The sequence below is a fragment of the Seriola lalandi genome, unplaced genomic scaffold, assembly GCF_002814215.2.
Source record: "Seriola lalandi dorsalis isolate HSWRI2012SDOR001 ecotype SW California unplaced genomic scaffold, Sedor1 jcf7180002054582, whole genome shotgun sequence".
Classification (NCBI taxonomy): Eukaryota; Metazoa; Chordata; class Actinopteri; order Carangiformes; family Carangidae; genus Seriola; species Seriola lalandi.
Genome location: NW_019525135.1, coordinates 369967 through 389696, shown reverse-complemented (window position 1 = coordinate 389696; position 19730 = coordinate 369967). Strand labels below are relative to the sequence as shown.

General features: G+C 39.7%; 3 protein-coding genes across 4 annotated transcripts; 2 read left to right on the top strand and 1 right to left on the bottom strand.

The window, feature by feature from the left end:
* The first annotated feature begins 1081 nt into the window (after positions 1 to 1081).
* ugdh (UDP-glucose 6-dehydrogenase) lies at positions 1082 to 7189 on the top strand. The gene is made up of 12 exons (XM_023418531.2): positions 1082 to 1315; positions 2762 to 2923; positions 3402 to 3503; positions 3617 to 3817; positions 3892 to 4089; positions 4820 to 4967; positions 5068 to 5162; positions 5262 to 5392; positions 5700 to 5839; positions 6186 to 6277; positions 6376 to 6486; positions 6620 to 7189. The coding sequence occupies exons 2-12, from the start codon at positions 2762 to 2764 to the stop codon at positions 6728 to 6730; spliced, it is 1491 nt and encodes a 496-aa protein (XP_023274299.1). The 5' UTR covers positions 1082 to 1315; the 3' UTR covers positions 6731 to 7189.
* Positions 7190 to 7254: 65 nt separating this feature from the next.
* lias (lipoic acid synthetase) lies at positions 7255 to 13105 on the bottom strand. The gene is made up of 11 exons (XM_023418532.2): positions 12948 to 13105; positions 12516 to 12691; positions 11843 to 11936; positions 11390 to 11470; positions 11100 to 11256; positions 10595 to 10652; positions 10372 to 10500; positions 9217 to 9362; positions 9049 to 9119; positions 8843 to 8954; positions 7255 to 8240 (listed from the first exon to the last, which is right to left on the bottom strand). The coding sequence occupies exons 1-11, from the start codon at positions 13056 to 13058 to the stop codon at positions 8179 to 8181; spliced, it is 1197 nt and encodes a 398-aa protein (XP_023274300.1). The 5' UTR covers positions 13059 to 13105; the 3' UTR covers positions 7255 to 8178.
* A 973-nt stretch (positions 13106 to 14078) lies between these two features.
* rpl9 (ribosomal protein L9) lies at positions 14079 to 18395 on the top strand. 2 transcript variants are annotated; one of them, XM_023418533.2, is made up of 7 exons: positions 14079 to 14238; positions 14373 to 14488; positions 15282 to 15377; positions 15603 to 15735; positions 16092 to 16172; positions 17503 to 17632; positions 18235 to 18395. In XM_023418533.2, exons 1-6 carry the CDS (start codon positions 14193 to 14195, stop codon positions 17607 to 17609), a joined length of 579 nt encoding a protein of 192 aa, XP_023274301.1. In that variant the 5' UTR covers positions 14079 to 14192; the 3' UTR covers positions 17610 to 17632; positions 18235 to 18395. The 2 variants fall into 2 exon arrangements, with proteins under 2 accessions (XP_023274301.1, XP_087033282.1); XM_087177156.1 differs by lacking the exon at positions 17503 to 17632.
* The last annotated feature ends 1335 nt before the right edge of the window (positions 18396 to 19730 follow it).

The window sequence follows — 19730 nt, the reverse complement described above, 5'->3', positions numbered from 1 at the left end:
ACGAGAGGGGCAACTCCATATGAATGGCTATATTAATGACACAGGACTATAAGATTATGTTGATATATATATATATATATATATATATATATACATTCAACATAATCTTATAGTCCTGTGTCATTAATATAGCCATTCATATGGAGTTGCCCCTCTCGTTGCTGCTAAAACCTGCATCTACTCTGGTGAGATAGACTGTAGACTGTAGTGATTCAGCCACTGAGGTGCATGGATGATGGACCGTAAGGCCTACCTCATAGTTGGCTTTGAATTTCATCTCAAAGTTGTTGTTCCAGCACAGTTGCTCTAGACTTAAAGAATAGTTTCACATTTTCAAATGAATTGTCAGCTGTCCATATGAACACTGAAACAAAAACTGTTCATTAAACAATCCCCTCCTCATACACTTTGAATATAAGGATTGGGGACAGAATCCTAAGTCATGTTTTCAATGAGTTTATCAGAGGCTAATGTGAGGCTTCAGCCATCCATATTAGTTAATATGTATTAATAGTATTAATGTGGATATGTACCAAAGTTCGAGCCTTTCTAGTATAAAATGTCCTCTTTTTGTTGTTATTATGCTTCTGCAGCTCAACAGGGAAACAGGAGGGAATTAAATAATAAAAAGTACTGGACTGGGAATTTTGTCTACCATGACTCACATTGAAATCACTTTAAGAAGAAACTTGTTCATGGCTAGGATGAACAGGAGGAAAGGTTACAGCAAGCAGAACCTATATCAGAGTTCATATCCACAGCTGACTATTGTTCTTACACAGATTTAAGTACTTATTTACCTCTAATGGGAATTTAGGGGTGGCATGGTCCATATTCAGAAGGTGGGGGGTAAAGGGGCTCCATACAGAGGTGTTGATTTTCAAAAATGACTATTGTATCAGCACCTCTCTGAGATGGTGTCAGCAAAACTGAACTTAATAACCTTTATTGCAGGGCTGGATAGGTGTATCTAATGAAAGTGATAGTATTTAACCCATTTATATCAAGAAAGGCGGAATAATTATTTGCTTTTACTTTGAAAATACCATTCCGGAAGCTTCTTCTGGTCCTCGGTGTTATGGAGAATGTGGTTGTCCCTGACAGAAGTGCCTGTAGGGGACGGTGGTGCTTTAAAAAGTTGAAACAGGAGTTACTTGTTCGTCGGGCGTTTTGGTTTACCTTTAGTTAAAGACGTCTACAGTGTGGGACAGAACAGCAGCGCCGGACTCCACGTTTGTCTCGACAAGGCACAGTGAAGACAGGAGAAAACAAAATCTGCGCTTTCCTGAAGTTACTGATTGTCGAGTTGGCAAAGGTAATGTACCGTTAGCTAACGGTTGCTAGCTAAGATAGCTAGCTGATTCAACACAGTCGTCCATTCATTTGTTTCTTGTGATGAGTTCGCTCTTGCCGCGGTAAGAAAAATTAGGTATGGTATCTTAAATGTGATTTTGTGCATGTGTAATGTTACTCTACAAGCAGTGACGCTTGCTCTGTAGCACAGCTAACGTGAACGTAGCTGAAAGGTACATGGGATAAAAGGTCGTTTTTCATCTGTGTTAGACGTGGCTGAACTGCAATGAAAGGCTCTTTATCTTCTACCAGGCTGTAACGGTACGACTGGTACTAAGCAGCACTGGTCAGCTATTACACCTGAACAGGACGAAAGGAAAACCACAGTGTTAGAAAGAAACCAAACTAAACTTTTCTGATACAGCTTTGCATGTTGTAGTAAATCAGCTCTATGTAGCTTAAATTCATGATGTCGAGACAGTTATTAGCAAAGTGAAATACACTCAGTTGGCAGTTTATTAGGAACACCTAGTTAAAATGAATGCAGTCTAAAACAGTAGCCCTGCAATAAATCCTACCATGAAGATTATGATGTTAGAGGAAGAGAAAGAGGTGTTGCTTCAACTTTATGGTCAATTTTGGAGTGTGTCGTTTGTGGTGATGTCGTACTTTTATACTGACGGATGTTTCTATCATTTTGTCCACCCTATTCATTTCAATGAGTGTAGCCTAAATAACAGAAACTCTTCTTTGAATAATGTATAATTGTTGCTGAACACAGAAAGACAAACTACAGCTTCCGCAATTATCATAAAGTTTAATCAACACTTCACACAAACTGAACAATATAACCTTCATTAAGGCAGGGTTTATATTGGTTCTGTTGTATTAGGTTAGTTTTGGCCAGGTGTACCTAATGAACTGGCATCTGGGTGTATATGGACAGAATGAGCATACTCTGTACAGTGTAGCCTAGGGCTGTAACTAATCAATATCAATCAAATCAATCAGCAAGCAATTAGCACATGAACTGATATTGAAAACAATATCAGTTCATGTGCTAATTGTTTTCACAATCAGACATTCCTAAATTGCAAGGTAATGTGTTTAAATTGCTTTTGATCAACCAACATTAAAAAACCTAAAGATATGAAATTAAAAGTCATATAAGACACAGAAAGGCAGCAAATCTTTCAGTTAATCAATTATCAAAATATCAACACCTGACAAACTGATAAATCGACTAATCTTAAAGGCTCTAAAGGCTTGGCAAGGTAAAAGGTGAAGCATGTTAACTGATTTGAGCAGAACTATTCAAAATGAGAACTGTTGACTGAGAATAGTGATATTGAAAGAAACTAAACTAACTTTTCTGATGCAGCCTTGGCTTTAGGATTAAATCAGCCCAATAAAAAGTTGTGTTTCGAGTGCTTTATGTTATTTTTTTATCCTGTCTTTACATTTCCAGATGTTCCAGATAAAAAGGATCTGTTGCATTGGTGCTGGATATGTAGGAGGTCCAACATGCAGTGTGATCGCCCAGATGTGTCCAGAGATCACAGTGACTGTCGTGGATGTGAATGAGTCCCGCATCAAAGCCTGGAACTCAGACACTCTGCCCATATATGAGGTAGCATTTAAATGTTATTATCAAAAAAAAAATCAGAGTTAAAGGTATTATAGCAGCAGAATGTGTAATTTCTTGTGAAACTTTATCAAGGCATGAGTCATAATTTTCTAGGAGCGCTGATATGCCGTGTGTGTTTCCCCTACATTCTTATCTCACCTTTGACATCTATGAAATAACTGTTGCTTCATTATTTAAACTTGTTGAAAAAGTAGATGTTGCTAGGCAAAGCCACTGTTTTTGTATTGTATTACTCCATCGTGGGCTAAAATGAAACATAAATTAGTTCCAGACTGTTTCGTAACTTCTCTACGTCAACCAGAACCACGAGGTATTGCGTCATCATGGATAAGTAGTGTAAATGGAAATTGGTGACAAGTCATTATGAACTTGTATTACACTTGTAACCATGCCATGTTTTTTCCTACGCATCCACTGACACACCCTCTATTTCTCGTTTTCCCACTTCCTCTCATTTCAGCCGGGTCTGAAAGAGGTGGTTGAATCATGCAGAGGGAGAAATTTGTTTTTCTCAACGGATATAGACTCAGCCATCAGGGAAGCTGACCTCGTCTTTATCTCTGTGAGTTCATCGGTTCCCCCTGACAACACATGGCAACACTGTTTCTGCTGTTTGGATAGCTAAAGAAATAAATCTGACATTTCTAACACACCATGGTTGCACCTGCTCCACAGGTGAACACCCCAACAAAGACCTATGGGATGGGGAAGGGTCGTGCGGCTGACCTCAAGTTTATCGAGGCGTGTGCTCGGCGGATTGTTGAGGTTTCTGATGGTTACAAGATTGTCACAGAGAAAAGCACTGTCCCAGTTCGAGCTGCTGAAAGCATTCGACGGATATTTGATGCCAACACCAAACCCAGCCTCAACCTACAAGTGTGTATTATTACATGTACAAAACTCTCTCTGATCTGTTGTCGCATGTTTCTAAAGACGTGTCGCTGCTTTAGGTGTTGTCCAACCCAGAGTTCCTTGCAGAGGGAACAGCGGTGCGGGATCTGAAGGAGCCTGACCGTGTCTTGATTGGTGGAGATGAAACAGCTGAAGGTCAAAGAGCAATCAGAGCTCTGTGTGCCGTCTATGAACACTGGGTTCCCAAAGCACGAATCATCACCACCAACACATGGTCATCCGAGCTCTCCAAACTGGTGAGTGTAGGACTATAACTAATGATTATTTTATCAGTTAATTTTCTGGTTATTGTCTCCATTACTCAATTAATCTTTTTGTCAATAAAGTCAGTTTTATTATACAATGCCCATTATAATTTCTCAGACCCTAAGATGACAGATTTAAATTGCTTGTTTTATCTTACCAACAATGCATAACCAAAAGATAATCAGCTTACTATCATATACGAGTATGGCTGCAAGTAACAGTTATCTTCTCAGTTAATCAGTTAATCATTTGGCTTATAAAACAACAATAATACCAACAATTAAAATGACTGTCACAGTATGTCTTCAAATGCCTTGTTTTGCCAATCAAACTAATAAAACATTTTGCAAAACCAAGAAAAACAGCAAAATCTCACATCTGGAAACATGAACCCATCAGTTGTTTAGATTTTTTAAATTGTCAAAAACACTGGTGGTTCATTTTCTTTCAAACACCTAATCAACTTATTGTTGCAGCTCTATATTTAACTAAGAAAATTCTCACATTCATGCATCACATCTCACATTTTTGCTTGAAGAACGACTGAAACTATGAATCGGTTGTCTTAATAGTTGCCTGTTTTTCTTTCTTTTTTTTCTGTTGATTACTCTCCTAATCATTGCAGCTCTAAATGAGTGTTCCTTTGAGTGGACTCTTGTATTTTATTGTTGTACAATCTTAAAAAAAAAAAATACATGGCGTGTGTGTCTGTGTATGTAGGCAGCCAATGCCTTCCTGGCACAGCGAATCAGCAGCATCAACAGTATCAGTGCTCTGTGTGAGGCCACCGGAGCTGACGTGGAGGAGGTTGCCAAGGCAATTGGCATGGACCAGAGAATAGGCAGCAAGTTTCTCAAAGCCAGCGTGGGTAAGAGGCGCGGCCATAAGATGTTTCAAGTGAGCTTCTATTTAAAGAGATTGGTACATTTTTGTCTTTCATATATTTGCCTCTGTAACACTCTGACCAGGTTTTGGTGGAAGCTGTTTCCAGAAGGACGTGCTGAATCTGGTGTATCTGTGCGAGGCCCTCAACCTGCCTGAGGTCGCCTCCTACTGGCAGCAGGTGAGAACTACACAGGCTAGCACCTCATATTTGACTTTTCTGGAGGTCTTTTCTATCTGTATTCACCTTACTCTCAATGTCTGTCGATGTTTTTCTCAGGTGATAGACATGAATGAGTACCAGAGGCGACGGTTTGCCTGTAGGATTATTGATTGCCTCTTCAACACTGTTACTGGCAAAAAGATTGCTCTGCTTGGCTTCTCCTTCAAAAAAGATACAGGTGACACAAGGTGAGCCTATTTTCACATTGTTTGTTTTTTACATTGCCTTCTCACACCCTTGTAGATGTTTGTTATCTATAGGTTATTTGTTTATCTTTGATATTTCTTCCATATCAGCTTTGTCAGTTTATTCATTAACTTGGCATTGTTTGGATGAAAGGCCTCTAGAGCCCTATCAACCCTTGTATATACCCTTTGTACATACAAAACATTCAGTCACAGTTGATCACATTTTAATGCGCACATGTGGTGAACCTTGGCCCCGGTCAGGTCAACACTTACCTTACTAGAGCGTGTGTTTGTGTCGCAACTCCAGGGAGTCGTCCAGTATCTACATCTCCAAGTATCTGATGGATGAGGGAGCCAAGCTGTTCATCTACGACCCCAAAGTTCTTAAAGAACAAATCATTCATGACCTCTCCCAGCCCAGCATCTCAGAGGACAACCCAGAAAGAGGTGTGTGTGTTTACAAAGGTTCAAATACAGCTCTGAAAGGCTTGCAAAGCCTCTTTTTTAAGAATTTTTTGTCTTTATTACATAAGATAGAGCTTAGAAAGAACTTATTTTGATTGATTAACATTATGTATTATTATTATGTATTTTAAGAAGAAATTCCAGAAATTGAAATCAGCAAAACCCAAGTAGTTGCCAGTTTCTCCTAATACATTTTAACTGCCGTGTAGATGTAATGTAAAATCAGACACTCGACTTATAAATGCTCAGTAATTGATTTGGTAGATACTACACTGTTTGATGTTCAGAATTCAAACATTTCACTCATTTATTTTGGATATTTTCTTAGTGTCGGAGCTGGTGACTGTAACCTCAGACCCTTATGAGGCTTGCCAGAGTGCACATGCACTGGTCATCTGCACTGAATGGGACATGTTTAAGGTCAGAATAACTTATTTTTTTCATCTTATGAATTGCTTCATCTTGGAGGAATCTGCGAGCATGAATTTCAAAGTCACACCCCCTTAATTCCACCATAGGAACTGGACTACGAGAAGATCTATAAGAAAATGCTGAAGCCAGCCTTTATATTTGATGGTCGCAGAGTGCTGGACCACCTCCACCCTCACCTCCAGAACATTGGCTTCCATGTAAGAAGACAGAAAACACACCTCACTCACTCTCTCACACACACACACACACACGCTTCTCATATAAAAAAGTCAGCTGATGAACTGACTGCCACAAGTAACATCTGCCGTTCACCACGTTTTCTCTCCACAGATCGAGACCATCGGTAAGAAGGTGACAGCAACAAGAATCCCCTACACCCCGGCAGCTGTTTGTCCTCGCATCAGTGCCACTGAACCTCCCACCAAGAAAGCCAAAGTCTAAACCTCACTTGACCTCACCAGTCTCACACACACACACATTCCTCTCTCAACCTTTTTATTGTTGGTGAAACGTCAGTACACGCCTACTGCTAAAGGGGAGGTTTGTTAAGCCTTCGGTACGAAATTGTGTGGAAGAAATTCAGTGATAAATCATTCCAGCAACAGTTCATTTTATACATTTCATGTTAAATAGCCTTTATGAACCAAACATTTCAGATGCACTTAGCGTATGTGCTCAGTCTGTTGTAGTCATTTTTAAAGGAACACTAGTTAGTGTTAGTCTACTTTCTTACAGTATTTACTATATAATCAAGTATTATTGCTAAATTGCAAATTTTTATACCATATTTTAAAATATTTTTATAAATCATCTTACTGTATGTTAATCAATATGTCTCCTCTGTATCAGTGACTGTTTACTAATAGGGCCAATGCAATAAAATGTGATGTGAGTCCTTAATTTGGGTGTGTTGTTCCTTCTAAACTGATTTTTAAAAAACTGACACAGAAGTGAAAACCAGCAAATGTAGACTGAGGAGCTTTAATTCTTTAAATATAAATGTACATTTTAAAGATTCGTTTTGTCTAAACAGTCAGTGTGCAAAATAAACATACATCTTTCTTGTCCAGGTGTAAAATTAAAATTTTAGTACATTAGAATAAGCACTGTTTGAGCCCAAATGATCTCTTCTTTACATACAGATGTATCAAAAGTCGCTCTTTTGATATGAAGTACCTGATGAGAGGCCAATTTGGGCTCAACTTGTTCTTTTTCCTAGTGTAATAAAATAGAAATTTTTTAAAGGGAGTCCTTAGCAGGCATAGATTTGTTATAGTATCATGTAATTTTACCTCTGACTTGCTGCAAGAATCATCAAACCAACAGCAAAAAACCCCTCTTGCTTGATTAAATCATTGGTCCTGAAACTGCAGACATCAAAGCACTCATAAACAGAGTGCTCGCTGTGAAAGGTCAGTAGCTCTTTACTTGAAGTCCATGGCCCCTGAGGGGGAGGGAGTTGATGTTGGGTGTAATTTAGGGGCCCCTGAGGTGCAGAGATGGCAAATTACAGCTACTGCTCACACCAGGTTGTATTTTCTCCTGGCAGGGTCACGTGGACACAGTCTGCACCCTGGTTATCTACATATCTGCAGACCTCTTACTGCTTTGTTCTCTTTGATCTCCTTCTAAAATGTACAGGAGACCTCTGGGTTGCCACAGGTAGACAGTAACAACTCACTGCCGTACCCTTATTTACTGCCACCTGCTTCTTCTTTTTAACTGCACAAGTTGTTCCTACTCATTATGATAAATGTGTTTCCTGTGCTATGGTTTACAACAATGCATTGTGCCGCTGCAAGTGTAAAGCTGATTTTGTAACTAAATGCGTGTAGTTAAAAGTATATATGAAGGTAATATGCAGGGCGGACTGTAGAAGCTGCTGGTTTTCATTCTGCTATAGTGACTTCTGCTTTTCTCTTCTCAAGTAGATTCTTCAGGAAGAACTCGCCTGTAAAAAGAAAAAAAACTGATTAGAAAGATGAACTTTGTCCTTCTAGACTCTTCTACTTTTCAGTTTTACATGAATCGTATGTCTAGTGGCTAGTGTTATCGTAGTGAGACTTTTCATTTTATAGTTACTATTATAGTTATTATTCAGTACAATAATTACTTCCCAAAGAAATCAGAAAATCATAATTTCTATGCCTCTTTCCCCCACCCTCCCCACAACCCTTTATCACCTTTCAAAATAAAACTGATGGATTTGGTTTAGAAAAATGTACAAATTTAGTCTTCTTGTATTTTGCACCTTTTCTCTCTACATCAGTATAACGAATGGTAGTCTTGAGTATCAGACCTCACCGTGGTCTCAATCTCAAAACCTGAGCAAAACAAACTCAAACTAACTGCATGTCTAGATGTCACTGTGGGTTAACAAAGGTTTTTTTTTCCAGTTTGGGGAAATTGACCTTTTATGCTGCTGCTTCAATCTTAGCAATGAGTTTCAGCTAGAATAAAATGGATTTTAAATAAGGTAGTCCTTTATGGCACTGGACTGGGCTCTCTATGACTTGTGCATGTATGGTGTATGTGCTATGTAAAGTTTCTCACCTGCTTTGTAGGAGGATCGCACCAGTGGCCCGCTGGCTGTGTAAACAAAGCCCATATCATTCCCAACTTTCTCCCAGTGGGCGAACCTCTCTGGAGTGACGTATTCTTCCACCTAAACCAAAACACGTGTTGTCATTTTACTGAAAGTGCTTTTTCCACGCTGCCGTAGTAAATCGAGAATCCCAAACAGAGAATAAGGAGCTTACCTTCAGGTGGCGTTTAGTGGGCTGCATGTACTGCCCAAGTGTTAGACAGTCCACTCCTGCCTCTCGCAGCTCTGCAACATCAGCACAACAGCGCGATCAGGAAATCATTGTAGTTTACGTCAGAATGTTTTAAGTGTGTCTGTGTGTGTGACTAGTGAAAGTACACACCGGTCAAGGTGTCGCGTATCTGTTGATCAGTCTCCCCCAGTCCCAGCATGATGGAAGTCTTGGTAAGCACAGTGGGTTTGACCTTTTTAGCGTGCTTCAGGACACTCAGAGACTGGTCAAAGTTCGCTCTGGGGTCACGAACATGCCTGGAAAGAGATGGGACAGAACAACATCCTGAGCCATTGAAATAAATCATCCAGAAGGTAAATATCCTGTATATCCTTACACTGATAACATATACCAAGATTACTAAACCACTACAATGTGTTTTCTCTGGGTTTCCACTTCTGCAGTTCATCTAGTATTTATACTAACAGCAGGGAAATGGCTCTTGTGTGCCACCTGCTGGTCATAGTGTGTATTACCTTTTTCCTTCTATGTGACAGACGTCCCTCTTGTGGCAGGGCTGTAACCAACACTATAACTTTTTATTTATACACAGACTAAAACTACACAAAAGACTATCTTGAAAATATTAACTATATTTTTTACCAGCTGGGCTTGATGACAGATACTTTGGATACTTTGATCTTCCCTGTGCAAACTCAGGTTTGTGCAGAGTTTGTTTTCATTTGTTTAACAAGATGCGTATGAGATGATTTTGTGACATCAAAACAAATTTGGAGCCAGTTGCGGTCAAGATGCAACTTAAACAACTGCGACATGGAACCATCAATCCCTATTTCACATACACTGAGAACGGACTTTTCAGTGGGAAATATCGTCTCTAGTAGTTAAAATTTTGAAATGAACAATATTCGCATATTCATAAATTTCATAGATTCTGGATATTACAATGAGGGAAAAAGAGCAAATCTCATTTTAAGGATTTTTTAACTAGTTCACTCAACTTTTTGGAGAAAAAAAAACCTATCAGACACAAATAATATTGCTGAGCAAATTATTTCTTATCTTTCTTGAAACATCTCTGGAGGATACCAAAAGACAATTCAATGAAACTGTTTGTTGTTGTCATTAATCCAATGAATTTGATTCATTTCACTAATATCAGCCTGAACATCTGATGAATTTAAGGCATTAAGACTTTCAACAGAAAATAGATTCTTGGCCTCTAACTTTGTGCATTATTATGTTATAAAAACACAGAAACTACAAGCTGGTAAAATACAGAAGCAATATGTAAAGTCTAAGTACCTTTGCAGCTCACGCACTGTCTCCACATTGTGGGCATACACATCTAACCCAGACAGTGCGATCTTCTCTACAGCTGTTAGGTCACCACGAAAATCAGGGGTCAGACATTCAACCAGGATCTGAGAATTTCTGGATGAGGATGACAAAGGTGCTTATTTATTAATTTTGCACAGATATTAAGATACAAACTCCCAATATATCCAAAAGGGATGGGACACTTTACCTCTCCTTCAGGTTAGAGACAGTCTTAGCAAAGTGCTCTGCTCCTCCGTCAGCAATATCTGCACAAAAAGGAAAAACTGGCATTAGAACAGGCCATTAATGCCATTATTTTGAATTTGTAGACATTTGTATTTTTTGTGAACTTTATTTAAAATCTGTGGGAAAATAACTAATTTCTCTGAATAGTTGGTATTTACACTGATTTATAAGTCATGTGACTGACAGATCTAAAGAAATCAGAAACAACCTCAGATTCCATCCTGATGAAGATATTGTTGGCAAAAAAAACAACAACATTTGGACATAAAGCATGGTGTGTTGGAAAAGAGTGTGGAAAGAGATGGACTGAAGCTCTGAGTTTACTTTGCTAAGAAAAGTCCAGAATACATAATCATTTTACATCAGTTTATCTTCCAGCTTTGAGAGTTTCTTTGCTGCCAATGATGTAAAGTAGCAGTAACAGTAGGGAAGAGTTGGGAGGACACACTGTTATAGGAGGTCATTACCATCTCTGTCAACTGAGGTGAGAACCACGTAGTCCAGCCCCCAGGCAGCGATGGCCTTGGCTGTATTGTATGGCTCGTCTGGGTCCAAAGGTGGGGGTTTACGGGCCGTCTTTACCGAGCAGAACCTGCATCCACGGGTACATGTGTCTCCCATCAGCTGTATACAGAGAGAGAGCAAGTGTACAGAAAACGATATCAAAGTGCTCCTTTGTTGAAAATCAGAGGTTAATCCATAACTGGCAGTGAATTCAGCTGCACATCAAAGAGTCACCGTTTGTCAGGAGACTGACCATGATGGTGGCTGTGGCCGTTGCGTATTCTCCTCCTCCCCAGCATTCCCCAATGTTTGGACATCTGGCCTCCTCACACACCTGAGGACAAAGACGAGAGAAACACATCTTCAAATGCCCAAGAACTTGACTTTTAGACCCAGGGTGTAAAATGACAAAACGAACAAAAGACAGACTTAACAACTACAAAACCCACGTTTCAAGACCGGCAGACACCCTGTGGACAAACAATATCCAAACTGTTAACTGTATTTGAAAGGCAAGTAGTTTTGTAACAGTAACACATAAGCAGTGGTACCATAAATTTCCTGGCCTCTCGTATACCAAAGTCATATTTCAGACGTCTCAATATGTCTGTGCACACCATTAGTTGTTTATATTTTTAAGTGAGCTCAAAGCAGCTGGGACAGTGGACAACACTGACATTCATGCACTCACAGATATGAAACTTACAGTGTGCAGGTTGAGGTTTCTCAGCGTGTTCTTCAGCCTGTTGTAGTTCTTTCCAATGGGGATCTCTGTCTTGAGCCAAGGAGGAAGCCGTAGCCTGTATTGATATAACAGAGCTATTCAGTAAATGTGCAATGTATGTGTGGACATCGGTGCTATCATAGTATATGTCCCTACGCATTGTGGTAGGGTAACTTTTGTGGAAATTCAACTGAAAAAATATTTAAGGATAAAATAATCAGATGGTAATGTAACCTCAAAATCATGTAAATCAATGAGGAATTTTTTTTTTACACTGACTAAAAAAGCTTGTGTATCCATACTGACATGAAGGAGTCCAACTTAATAATTAAAATAACAATGATGATCTAGAAATAAGATGCCAAATGGAGCGGTAAAACTTTGTCTGCTTGCTTATGAACGATTGCATCAATGTAATGTTATATCCTGTTTTATATCCCGCCTTCAACTATTTCTCTTAAAACTATGACTTCAAGGACACTTAACCTTCATGTTGAACACAGTCTGGGATAAGGTTTAGTCTGATCTGGTCTTTGAACCCTTCTGATAACAAACATACCGCACTTCACAGACGGTTTTCTTGAACCTGCAAGAGCTGGAAATCCCGACTGTCTCTCTCCTGTTTACCACAGCTGCAATGTCTCTGCTGTCTTACCTCTCTCCCTTCTGTCTCTTCAGGGTGCCTCTGTACTCAGCCCACTTGCTTTTCTCAGACAGATCCCCTGAAATAAAGTCTTGCAGATCAGGCCCGTCGTCGCTCAGAAGCTCCTTCTTTCTGTCAGCCCGGTCTGGGGAGGATTTGGCCACAGTTGATAGACTGCTGGTATAAACCTGTAGAGGCAGGACCGGTGGGTTAGTTCTGGTATCTCAACTTTACTGAGTCTTTTCTTAAATTCACACAGTCATAATGTTCACGGCAACTTATTTTGGTGTGAACAGTCACTGCAGCTTAGGTGCAAAACATACACCACTGCAGGTTGTACTTCAAGGCCCGTGACACAGGCTTCACCTCCGACGGATCCCGTCAACAGATCACCCACACCATCGCTGTTCGTGAACTGGACAATGTCCGAGTGGTAATACTCACATGTGGGATGCATCTGGGACTCAGCCACAGATGGTTTGTGGAGAAACGACCAGCAACGCAGCAACTTCGTTTCAGCAACGCCATGACTTTAGTTAGCAGGCGACTTGTCATTAGCCACAAACCCTGGACGAACGGCTGCTTTGGTCTGGTGTTATATTCACGTAATGTCTGCAGAGTAGGAAAATATGAAAACCTCCGAGTTAATCGATATCAATACGTCTTACGGTTAAAAACAACAAAAACAGCAGCATAAAAGTTGCATACAAAACATAGGTGACAGCTCAAACAAAAAAAAAAAAAATCAGGATATCTCCTGAAGACTAAAGATCGCACTGAGCTTGCAGTTTTTCCGATATGACCTGAACGCGGCACAGGTAAGTGGAAGAAAATGCTGCTAATAACTAGAAATAAATTAACAGCTTCTCTATGTTTAGTTGGTATTTGCGGCCAGTTTTACCTCTAAAAGGTTTGGCCACACTTTTGACGGGAGTATTATGTATCCATACTTCGTCAATTTGTGATCATCACTAAGATCGTCTGGTAATGCCTGATGACGACACGTACGTGCTCTACAACAGCGTCGTGACGTCCTTCCTTCTTCCTTTCCTCTGCTACCGGCGAGGTGAGGATATCCAAGAAATTGTTCACGGAGTTTTATCTAACTCCATCTGTGGCAATTAAACATATTTTTGTTTTAATTTCAAATCGTCAGTCACGGAGAGCGTTGTGGTTCACAACACAGGCTGTATTTTGGCTTTACTTGAAGATTTGTGAGGAAATATATTAGTAGTTTTCCGCTGTCTTGTTTCAGGCCTGACGCTGCTGAGGCCTCAGCTTGTTGAACAATATTATTTATATAAGATGACCTTCGGGTGGCTCCAGTTGTCATTTACGGCCACTGACGTGTTGAGAGAAGTTTAACTGTGTAGTAATAACACGTGAAACACCGGTCTGACTACCTTCGGTAGCTCCACGTTAGCATTAGCGCTAGTTGAGGTATCGCAGTGAGGCTTGGCTGCATTCAGTTTGACACTGAGCACATTTCTATCAGAAATCTGTAAACATGAGATCAAGCTATATATTCTAGCTGTCAGGTGTTCAACATGCCAGTCCACCCCTTCATAACCTGCCTGCACGCTGTAACCTGACCTCACACTGTTATAGCTTATAAGATAAGACAGTTGGTACATGTGAGGTGTAAAGGGCTTCAGAGCATTAAACACACTGTGTCTGTCTCTTAACAGAATGAAGACCATTCTCAGCAGTCAGACTGTCGACATCCCCGACAATGGTAAGAAACTGGTCAATCGTGATGATCCTAAGAGTTTGTTTATAATCTCTATAACTTGTATGGAGAGTGGCTTCTCATCCATTTTGTCTTTGTTGTTTTTTTTTTTAACTGATTGCTCCTGTGTGGTGGTGCAGTCGAGATTAGGTTGAAGGGGCGGACAGTGATTGTCAAGGGGCCCCGTGGCAAGCTCGTCAGGGAGTTCAACCACATCAACCTGGAGCTCAGCCTGCTGGGCAAGAAACAGAAGAAGGTAAGAGCAAGAAGGCAGATGTCATGAAAATATAGTGCACTTGGAAAAATACTGTACTTTAGATTAAGTGTCCATGTTAGAGGGATCCCATGTAGTGACAAACCTACAAAGAATCATCACCTTAATCAGCAGCTGGCCTTGGCTTTATGCAGCTTTATAGTGACTTTCAGCTCATTGTTTAGTTGTCCGGCCTGCAGCTCTCATAGCATTGTTTTTGCAGGCAGCTCTTTTCAGTGTAAAAAAAAGTCCTTATAACCCACTGTACACCTGTCCAGCACCAAAGAGCAGTCACACGCACTAGCTGGTGAAAACAGTAGAGCATGTCGGAGCTAAATAGCCTGATATTTTCCTCAGGAGTTGTTTGGAGACAAAAACGTTGAAGAATGAAAACTGAGCTTAGATTTGCCAGGTCCCCAGAAACACAACTCCAAATGTACTGTTGCTCTAGATGTACTTGACAGGTTGATTATATCAGCCTAAAGGTTAATGATATGTTGTGCTAGCAGCTTATTTCTGTTCTGCCCAAGTAGCTAATAATCAGCTATTTAAAAAGACAAATGACCGTTAAAGTGAACTTAACATTTTCTCAACTTGAGCAGAGTGGCAGGGAAATGGTGTTTTTCAAAAGTGTTGTTTAGAAAGAAGTTACTTGATTTGGAAATTCTCAGCTTATTGATCCATTCTATTGTAATGGGTTAACAGTCTGATAGATTAAAACATGAATATTTTGTTCAATAAAACTTGATAAATAGTTTAATGAAAGTGACATGAGTTGCTGTGCTGTCCTCCTCAGCTTCGTGTGGATAAATGGTGGGGAAACAGGAAGGAGCTGGCCACAGTGCGCACCATCTGCAGCCACGTCCAGAACATGATCAAGGGAGTCACTTTGGTGAGATTTCAGTTCAGCTTCTCTGATGGTGTCTTGAGTTATTGACTGACAAGTGTCAAACTGGTATAATAATCTCTATACCCCAGCCTTGATGGTGAAGTTAGTATAATTTTGTAGTCATGATTTCTGCTGTGTAGCTGTAAAAATCATGTTGGCTTTTGTTGAGCAGTTTATTTTGTTAGCCTTTACAGTCCGTCTCAGTGACTCCCTGTCCTCTGACTGCAGGGTTTCCGGTACAAAATGCGCTCCGTGTACGCCCATTTCCCCATCAACGTTGTCATTCAGGAGACTGGCACTCTGGTGGAGATCAGGAACTTCCTGGGAGAGAAGTACATCCGCCGTGTCAGAATGAGGCCTGGTGGGTGCCAGTTATTGTAATATTGTAGTTTTGGAACTTGCATTCTTATCATAACTACTAGTGTTTTCTGTAAGGTGTGATAAATTTAATATATTTTGTTCAATAATCCAATTAATTGTTTCAGGTCTAGAATTAAATACTTGAGAAGTCATTAATTACAATGCTCCATTGAGTCAGTTCTTTGTGGTGGCTGTGGCTAAGATTTTGAGGGTTTGCAGTTAGATCCTCGGGGCATCCTGTCAACATGTGGAGGTGTTTTTGAGCAACTTATTTTTTGTTTTTGGGTTGAAAATTGTCCCACTTCCTATAATTTGTTTGATCACATGTGACGATCATTTTTCCTGTCCTTATCTCAGGTGTGATCTGCTCAGTCTCAGCCGCCCAGAAGGACGAGCTGGTGCTGGAGGGCAACGACGTTGAGCTGGTGTCAAACTCATGTATGTTGTTCATCTTCTACATGGCACAATAATTTATCTGCACATTAGAACAAGAATGATTTGCGGCACTATTCCCTGTTGATATCCTTCCCAATATTTGAGCCCCCATTCAGTAGAATGCTGCAGATTATCAATATTCTTCAAGCAGGTTACCTGAAATAATTTCAGTTTTATCAAACAAATGAAGAACTTGGTGGCATGTGATTGGCAGAGTGATTTCACATCAGTCCCATGGTGTAGTAATTAATCCTGTCAGATCCTGATTTCATGTATAGTCCTCCCTCCTCTTGTTCTACAGAACAGATTATTCCCCTGAACTGAGTTTTACTTTTCTGGTTTTATGACAGGAGACATGAAAAATGATGTAGAATGTAGATGTAAAATTGTGATCTGGTGTTCATGATGTAAAATTTCAGTTAATTCCAGCAATATTAGTGTTTATCAGAAGTCAGTGGTTCCTAAACTTTTCTGGTGTTTGACAGTTTATAATAATCATTTCACCAGGAAAAACTAATGATAAATGTCCAAAAAAATTGAAAATTCCACTCAACGAAATTGCTAATCATCTCAAAGCCTCAGATGTACTTCGCTGCCTCTTGGGGGCTGTGATCCTGGATCCCTGGTTGAACTACTAACTTCAGTTTTAATTCTCTACATTGGAACATATTGTACGAACATGCCATCAGTGGACCTCAGTTCAGTTTCTCTTACCAAGTCAGTAAGACTTCACTGTAAGAATCCAACACCTTCACAACTGATGTAGATTTTGAAGTGACCCACCCCCCATGTCCACTGGTATACAGAACTGTACTATTTGTTGTTTGTAAGTAGGACAGTGACATGTTTCCTTTTTGTTGGCTCTGTACTCCAGCACATTGGTCTTAAAATACAACAGTTGCTTTGTGGATGACGTGCTGATTTTCAGCTTTATAGGAGCTGTAGGTCAACAGTGTAGGAAGTGAGAAAACAGCAGCACAATGATCCTGAACAAAGACCAAAATGTAATCTCTTGACTGTAACCTGTGTATTTCAACAAGCAGTGAGTGAATGTGCTGTAGAGGCCTGGCAGAGCATCACCAGGAAAGAAACTGAGTACAACTGACTCTAAAATACAAAACATGATATATTTTAATTACAATTATTCCTTATAAATAGCCTTACATTAAAGCTGCATCTTAAACGTTAGTAGCTTCATTTTAAATTCCTTATACCTGGTTACAGAGCCTAAACAACAAAACTGACATTGTCTCTCTCCTCAACCCTCTGTAATTATTGTGATCCCTGTGTGTTGTGATGTGCTGCTCATCGCCCCAACTTCTCTCTGTTCCAGCTGCTCTGATCCAACAGGCAACCACAGTCAAAAATAAGGATATCAGAAAGTTCTTGGACGGTATTTACGTGTCTGAGAAGGGAACAGTAGTGGAACCAGATCAGTAAAAGTTACATCTGCAGTCGTAGAGGTTAGACAATGCCGTCGAACTCTCCCTTGTAGCCTACAGGGGAGCCCTCTTTTCTTTTCCTTGGCATGCTCCTTACACTGTCATTGTAAAGGCATGTTTCTTTTCTTTTCTGTTCCAGAGATGTCTGCAATTTCAAGTTATGCAAAGTGTTGTGGCTCTAACTTCTTGGTTTTTCAAAGAAACTGTTTCTATTTTGATTTTAGGGCAGGGCAATATGATTAAAAACAATATGCTGATACTGTTTTCCATCCGATTTTCTAATTTCCCAAAGAAAAATGTATTTGTTTTTTGAATGACCATCAATCCAAAACGTAGACATTCAGTTGGTTCTCATATTACAAAGTGGTGAATCCTCACATTTGAGAAAAGAGTCAGCAAGTGTCTGATTATTTATTTATTTATTTATTTATTTATTTATTTATTTATTTATTTGTCTGATTACTAATATTAAACTATTGCCCAGCCCTATTTCTCTGTCAGATGCCCTGTTGTTTTTGATGTTTAGTTCAACATCTCATCTTAAATGGTGCTCATGCCATGCAGGCCCGTTTGCTGCATGTGATCATTCTTCTCCCCTCACACTTGGCTCTTCTGTTTTTCAGCGGCCTTGATCCAACAGGCCACCACGGTCAGAAAGAAGGACATCAGGAAGTTCCTGGATGGCATCTACATCAGCGAGAAGACCACTGTGGTGGAGCCAGAAGTCGAATAAATATTCACCATGTTCTCTCATGACCAATAAATTACCAACTTTTCCAATTTATCTCTCCTGGTTGTTTGTCACCTTTTTTTATTTAACTCACTCTGCTGCAGGTCAAAGTGGGTTTAATTAAAACGGCACCTTTTGAAATTAGTTTTGCAAGAACAAAAATGCGAGGTAATATACAAATGGAACAAAAAGGACATCAACTCAAAACTATTAATACTAAATTATAGTTAAATGATGAACAAAGGAAACTGAATCTGCAGCCTAGAATCAAAAGTTAGGGTAACTGATATTAACCTGTTGCTTTACTGCTGTTCACATTTGTAGTGTCCTAGACATGTGAATGTGAATAAACAGGAACATTTATGATTGTTTCCTAAAAGTATTTCACCCTTTTATGGATCAAATGTAAAACAATATAATTAACTTTTTTTTCATTGACAACTTTTAAGGCCAAGTAAATTGTAGCTGACCATCTTCATGGCCAGTCTTCAGTCAGATTTAACTCCTTCTAATCCCAGTGTCCCCTCTCTTCTGCTTGTGCTATTTTACTATGAGGTTATATCAACAAGGCTACATACCATCAATACTTTGTGAACAACAGTTCAGTCCCATCTCTCTAGTGATTGTTTGTAGTAGCTGCAGTAGATAAATGTTCAAACAAATTGAATGTCATTTCACTTGCTGGCAGTAATGCAGCTTCCCCCCAAAGTTCAGAACAGTGTCACTGCTCAAAAAATAAACTACAAAATCTAATTCAAATGTGATTTCTTTAAGACAGGGTTGTAATTGGGAGTGTTTTTGCTTTTTGCTTTAGAAATGGCAATGTTGGTCAGTTGCCCACCACTTTGGTCTAATATCTCAAAAATTAATGAATGGATTGCCATTAAATTTTGTACAGACATATGTGGCCCCTAGATGATTTATTCTCCATACTTTGGTGGTTCCCTGACCTTTCTTCTAGCCCCATTATGAGGTTGACAATTTGGTTTTAAATTAAAATGTTTCAGAAGTCTTGACGTTCAAATGACAGACGTCCATGTTTTATTAGGATGATTTTTCATGTAGCACATCATCGGGTCAAAATACGAATTTGTCCAATACTTTGGTTCATGACAACACACCTGGTGCATGTGAGTATGGCCAAAACATTTCACCTGCTAAACATCAGCATGTCAACTTTGTCATTGTGAGCATCTTGGCGTGTACCAGTCATTGAACAGTTACAGTATCTTATGTGTAATGTGTGTTTTATGGTAAAAAATGCCTCTGTGTCATCTCAGAAATCATTAGGATATCCTGGCACATGGTTCCAGTATCTGCGTCCCAGCATTTGCCACCTTTAAACACCAAACACACAGGAGTCAGTCAAGTTTGCACCAGCCAACACGT

Excerpts from the sequence above, each read along its gene's own strand:
- lias (XM_023418532.2), bottom strand. The coding sequence starts at position 13,058 with ATGACAAGTCGCCTGCTAACTAAAGTCATGGCGTTGCTGAAACGAAGT. Across the intron at positions 8,955-9,048 it reads CCACTAAACGCCACCTGAAG|GTGGAAGAATACGTCACTCC; the intron begins GTAAGCTCCTTA and ends GTTTTGGTTTAG. Across the intron at positions 8,241-8,842 it reads GCGATCCTCCTACAAAGCAG|GCGAGTTCTTCCTGAAGAAT; the intron begins GTGAGAAACTTT and ends TTCTTTTTACAG.
- ugdh (XM_023418531.2), top strand. The coding sequence starts at position 2,762 with ATGTTCCAGATAAAAAGGATCTGTTGCATTGGTGCTGGATATGTAGGA. Across the intron at positions 3,818-3,891 it reads AACCCAGCCTCAACCTACAA|GTGTTGTCCAACCCAGAGTT; the intron begins GTGTGTATTATT and ends TCGCTGCTTTAG. Across the intron at positions 5,840-6,185 it reads AGAGGACAACCCAGAAAGAG|TGTCGGAGCTGGTGACTGTA; the intron begins GTGTGTGTGTTT and ends ATATTTTCTTAG.
- rpl9 (XM_087177156.1), top strand. The coding sequence starts at position 14,193 with ATGAAGACCATTCTCAGCAGTCAGACTGTCGACATCCCCGACAATG. Across the intron at positions 14,239-14,372 it reads TGTCGACATCCCCGACAATG|TCGAGATTAGGTTGAAGGGG; the intron begins GTAAGAAACTGG and ends GTGGTGGTGCAG. Across the intron at positions 15,378-15,602 it reads TGATCAAGGGAGTCACTTTG|GGTTTCCGGTACAAAATGCG; the intron begins GTGAGATTTCAG and ends CTCTGACTGCAG.